Source organism: Oncorhynchus clarkii, chromosome 21 (assembly GCF_045791955.1).
Source record: "Oncorhynchus clarkii lewisi isolate Uvic-CL-2024 chromosome 21, UVic_Ocla_1.0, whole genome shotgun sequence".
NCBI classification, from domain to species: domain Eukaryota; kingdom Metazoa; phylum Chordata; class Actinopteri; order Salmoniformes; family Salmonidae; genus Oncorhynchus; species Oncorhynchus clarkii.
In genome coordinates this window covers 2,112,500-2,118,714 of record NC_092167.1, presented here as the reverse complement: position 1 = coordinate 2,118,714, position 6,215 = coordinate 2,112,500, and the positions used below count along the sequence as shown (strand labels likewise).

General features: G+C 42.5%; 1 protein-coding gene across 1 annotated transcript in view; it reads right to left on the bottom strand.

The window, feature by feature from the left end:
* Positions 1-977: 977 nt before the first annotated feature.
* The window catches only part of LOC139379560 (rho guanine nucleotide exchange factor 39-like), a 62,122-nt gene continuing 56,884 nt past the window's right edge, over positions 978-6,215 (bottom strand). The window contains exon 7 of the mRNA XM_071122376.1: positions 978-1,117. Coding sequence (XP_070978477.1) covers positions 978-1,117 — 140 coding nt within the window. The remainder of the gene's footprint in view (positions 1,118-6,215) is intronic.

Below are 6,215 nucleotides of genomic sequence, written 5' to 3'. Positions count from 1 at the left end.
GAAGAAAATAAACTCACTTTCCTTTAGACCACAAAGACAGCGAGCTGCAGCTCATGTCCAAAGTGGTCCAAATCCTAAATACCGACACGAGGGGGAAAACAAACTCCCCTCTAAGACAATCATTGGTACAGCTGATTAGCTGTCTTGAGTCAAATATCTAGAAAATGCGAGTCTATGTGAGACTATCCTACTACGCTCATCACCAAATGAGAACCATCAACACGGCTGGCTAGCTATCTTCCTGACTGAACAACAGTAGAAGATCAGAACCACACAAGCTTCCTGCTGAAACGCCAACTAACTTCCTAAGGAAGGCTGGTTCCGACAGATCAACGCCGAACAAAGGCGTTTGCACGTAAATACAGTCATGATTTCTTATTCCAAAAACGGGCGGCGGTTCATGTGAAAACTATATGATTCATGAGAAAATAGTTCTGAAATGTATCAACGATAAGTCTCTCTCCATGTCGATGTGTACAAGCCGACATATTTTGTCAATCCACTAGGGACCTCTGTCCCATCTAAAGGTTGTATGTTTATTCTGTGTTATTATTTAGTTAGCTAGTAAATAATTAAACCAATGTGTGTAGTACTGATTCATAAGGCTGGGGTTTCTGCAGATCCAAGGTTACGACTGGTCAGAATGATGATATGAGGTAACAATTAAATCAGATGACTGTTTATCGAGGAAATAGATATATCTTCTAGAGTTTAATTCTGGAGATGGTAACTCTTCCATGGTTCCCCACGGAAGAGTTACAACCTCTTCCGTGGTGCCCCAAATCCTAATGAAGTAATTGTTATATGATTCATTTAAAAAAGGGTAACAATTAAACATATTTAGTTGATTAAATAAATAACAGTCATCAGATTAATGAAAGTAAAGTCACAACACCAAAAAAAGCACTTTGAATTGAATTGAAAGAGAGTGAGAGGGGTAGAGAGTGTGAGTAAGAGAGAAAGGAATGTAATCAGAATCAGAACCAACCTGGAGCTTCCACCTTGGTCTTTCTCCCCTTCAGCAGTCTCTGCACCCGCCGCAGCTGCAGGTGGTTGTCATGGCTGCGGGCGTTGTCCTGGATACGCTGGGATACCTCAGAGATCAGCTTCACCGACCCTAAAGCATCATGGGTAGACAGATGAGGGTTAGCTGCCAGAATGGATTACTGAAACACCCGGAAGTAGCTAACAGTGCCTTCAGGAAGTACTCATACCCCTTGACCTATTCCACATTGTGTTGTGTTAAAGCCTGAATTCAATATAGATAGTATTACCCACCCATCTACACACAATACCCCATGAAGACAAAGTCATTTTTTTTGTGTGTTGCAAATGAAATACAGAAATCTAATTTAGACAAGTATTCACACTCCTCAGTCAATACTTTGTAGAAGTACCTTTGGCAAAGATTACAGCTGTGTCTTTCTGGGTAAATCACAGCTGAATTCAGTCACACCTGGATTCAGTCACACCTGGATTCAGTCACACCTGGATTCAGTCACACCTGGATTCAGTCACACCTGGATTCAGTCACACCTGGATTGCCTATAATTATTTATTTATTATTCTTCTTCAAGCTCTGTCAAATCGGTTGTGGATCATCGCCAGACAACCATTTTCAGTTTTTACTATAGATTTTGAAGTAGATTTAAGTCAAAACTGTAACTCGGCCACTCAGGAACATTCACTGTCTTCTACTCCAGAGTAGATTTGGCCTTGTGTTTTAGGTTATTGTCCTGCTGAAAGGTGACTTCATCTCCCAGTGTCTGACTTCATCTCCCAGTGTCTGGTGGAAAGCAGACTGAACCAGGTTTTCCTTCAAGACTTTGACAGTGCTTAGCTCTATACAGATTACTTTGTTTATCATGAAAAACTCCCCATTCCTTAACAATTACAACGCTTGACAATATGGAGTGGTACTCAATGATGTGATGCACGGGATTTGCCCCCAAACATAACATCCTGTCTGGGGTCCATCTACCTGTTCATCCTGTCTGGGTCCTTTTCTCTATTCATCCTGCCTGGGTCCGTCTACCTGTTCATCCTGTCTGGGTCCGGCTACCTATTCATCCTGTCTGGGTCCGGATACCTGTTAATCCACAACCATCAAGCTCTACACGGTGCAGTATATTCTCTACGTGGTGCAGTATGTTCTCTACATGGTGCAGTATGTTCTCTACATGGTGCAGTATGTTCTCTACATGGTGCAGTATGTTCTCTGCATGGTGCAGTATTTTCTCTACATGTAACCAGACAACAACACATGGTGCAGTATGTTCTCTACATGGTGCAGTATGTTCTCTGCATGGTGCAGTATTTTCTCTACATGTAACCAGACAACAACACATGGTGCAGTATGTTCTCTACATGGTGCAGTATGTTCTCCATGTAACCAGACAACAACACATGGTGCAGTATGTTCTCTGCATGGCACAGTATGTTTTCTACATGTAACCAGACAACAACACATGGTACAGTATGTTCTCTACATGGTACAGTATGTTCTCTACATGGTGCAGTATGTTCTCTACATGGTGCAGTATGTTCTCTACATGGTGCAGTATGTTGTCCATGTAACCAGACAACACATGGTGCAGTATATTCTCTACATGGTGCAGTATGTTCTCTACATGGTGCAGTATGTTCTCTACATGGTGCAGTATGTTCTCTACATGGTGCAGTATGTTCTCTACATGTAACCAGGCAACAACACATGGTGCAGTATGTTCTCTACATGTAACCAGGCAACAACACATGGTACAGTATGTTCTCTACATGGTGCAGTATGTTCTCTACATGTAACCAGGCAACAACACATGGTGCAGTATGTTCTCTATGTGTAACCAGACAACAACACATGGTACAGTATGTTCTCTACATGGTGCAGTATGTTATCTACATGGTGCAGTATGTTCTCTACATGGTGCAGTATGTTCTATATGTGTAACCAGACAACAACACATGGTGCAGTATGTTCTCTACGTGGTGCAGTATGTTCTCTACGTGGTGCAGTATGTTCTCTACATGGTGCAGTATGTTCTCTACGTGGTGCAGTATGTTCTCTACGTGGTGCAGTATGTTCTCTACGTGGTGCAGTATGTTCTCTACGTGGTGCAGTATGTTCTCTACGTGGTGCAGTATGTTCTCTACATGGTGCAGTATGTTCTCTACGTGGTGCAGTATGTTCTCTCCATGTAACCAGACAACAACACATGGTGCAGTATGTTCTCTACATGTAACCAGACAACAACACATGGTGCAGTATGTTCTCTACATGGTGCAGTATGTTCTCTACATGTAACCAGACAACAACACATGGTGCAGTATGTTCTCTACATGGCGCAGTATGTTCTCTACATGTAACCAGACAACAACACATGGTGCTATATGTTCTCCATGTAACCAGACAACAACACATGGTACAGTATGTTCTCTACATGGTGCAGTATGTTCTCTACATGTAACCAGGCAACAACACATGGTGCAGTATGTTCTCTATGTGTAACCAGACAACAACACATGGTACAGTATGTTCTCTACATGGTGCAGTATGTTATCTACATGGTGCAGTATGTTCTCTACATGGTGCAGTATGTTCTATATGTGTAACCAGACAACAACACATGGTGCAGTATGTTCTCTACATGGTGCAGTATGTTATCTACATGGTGCAGTATGTTCTCTACATGGTGCAGTATGTTCTATATGTGTAACCAGACAACAACACATGGTGAAGTATGTTCTCTACGTGGTGCAGTATATTCTCTACGTGGTGCAGTATATTCTCTACGTGGTGCAGTATATTCTCTACGTGGTGCAGTATGTTCTCTACATGGTGCAGTATGTTCTCTACGTGGTGAAGTATGTTCTCTACGTGGTGCAGTATGTTCTCTACATGTAACCAGACAACAACACATGGTACAGTATGTTCTCTACATGGTGCAGTATGTTCTCTACATGGTGCAGTATGTTGTCCATGTAACCAGACAACACATGGTGCAGTATATTCTCTACATGGTGCAGAATGTTCTCTATGTAACCAGACAACAACACATGGTGCAGTATGTTCTCTACATGGTGCAGTATTTTCTCTACATGGTGCAGTATGTTCTCTACATGGTGCAGTATGTTATCTACATGAAACCAGACAACCACACATGGTACAGTATGTTCTCTACATGGTGCAGTATGTTCTCTACATGGTGCAGTATGTTGTCCATGTAACCAGACAACACATGGTGCAGTATATTCTCTACATGGTGCAGTATGTTCTCTACATGGTGCAGTATGTTCTCTACATGGTGCAGTATGTTCCCTACATGGTACAGTATGTTCTCTACATGGTTCAGTATGTTCTCCATGTAACCAGACAACAACACATGGTGCAGTATGTTCTCTACATGTAACCAGGCAACAACACATGGTACAGTATGTTCTCTACATGGTGCAGTATGTTCTCTACATGTAACCAGGCAACAACACATGGTGCAGTATGTTCTCTATGTGTAACCAGACAACAACACATGGTACAGTATGTTCTCTACATGGTGCAGTATGTTATCTACATGGTGCAGTATGTTCTCTACATGGTGCAGTATGTTCTATATGTGTAACCAGACAACAACACATGGTGCAGTATGTTCTCTACATGGTGCAGTATGTTCTCTACATGGTGCAGTATGTTCTCTACGTGGTGCAGTATGTTCTCTACGTGGTGCAGTATGTTCTCTACGTGGTGCAGTATGTTCTCTACGTGGTGCAGTATGTTCTCTACATGGTGCAGTATGTTCTCTACATGGTGCAGTATGTTCTCTACATGGTGCAATATGTTCTCTACATGTAACCAGACAACAACACATGGTGCAGTATGTTCTCCATGTAACCAGACAACAACACATGGTGCAGTATGTTCTCTACATGGCGCAGTATGTTCTCTACATGGTGCAGTATGTTCTCTACATGGTGCAGTATGTTCTCTACATGTAACCAGACAACAACACATGGTGAAGTATGTTCTCTACGTGGTGCAGTATATTCTCTACGTGGTGCAGTATATTCTCTACGTGGTGCAGTATATTCTCTACGTGGTGCAGTATATTCTCTACGTGGTGCAGTATATTCTCTACGTGGTGCAGTATATTCTCTACATGGTGCAGTATGTTCTCTACATGGTGCAGTATGTTCTCTACGTGGTGCAGTATATTCTCTACGTGGTGCAGTATATTCTCTACGTGGTGCAGTATATTCTCTACGTGGTGCAGTATATTCTCTACGTGGTGCAGTATGTTCTCTACATGGTGCAGTATGTTCTCTACGTGGTGAAGTATGTTCTCTACGTGGTGCAGTATGTTCTCTACATGTAACCAGACAACACATGGTGCAGAATGTTCTCTATGTGTAACCAGGCAACAACACATGGTGCAGTATGTTCTCCATGTAACCAGACAACAACACATGGTACAGTATGTTCTCTACATGGTGCAGTATGTTCTCCATGTAACCAGACAACAACACATGGTGAAGTATATTCTCTACGTGGTGCAGTATGTTCTCTACATGGTGCAGTATGTTCTCTACATGGTGCAGTATGTTCTCTACATGTAACCAGACAACAACACATGGTGCAGTATGTTCTCTACATGGTGCAGTATGTTCTCTACATGGTGCAGTATGTTCTCTACATGGTGCAATATGTTCTCTACATGTAACCAGACAACAACACATGGTGCAGTATGTTCTCCATGTAACCAGACAACAACACATGGTACAGTATGTTCTCTACGTGGCGCAGTAAGTTCTCTACGTGGCGCAGTACGTTCTCTACATGTAACCAGACAACACATGGTGCAGTATGTTCTCTACATGGTGCAGTATGTTCTCTACATGGCGCAGTATGTTCTCTACATGGCGCAGTACGTTCTCTACATGGTGCAGTACGTTCTCTACGTGGCGCAGTACGTTCTCTACATGGTGCAGTACATTCTCTACATGGTGCAGTATGTTCTCTACATGTAACCAGACAACAACACATGGTGCAGTATGTTCTCTACATGGTGCAGTATATTCTCTACACGGTGCAGTATGTTCTCTACGTAGTGCAGTATGTTCTCTACGTGGTGCAGTATGTTCTCTACGTGGTGCAGTATGTTCTCTACGTGGTGCAGTATGTTCTCTACATGGTGCAGTATGTTCTCTACATGGTGCAGTATATTCTC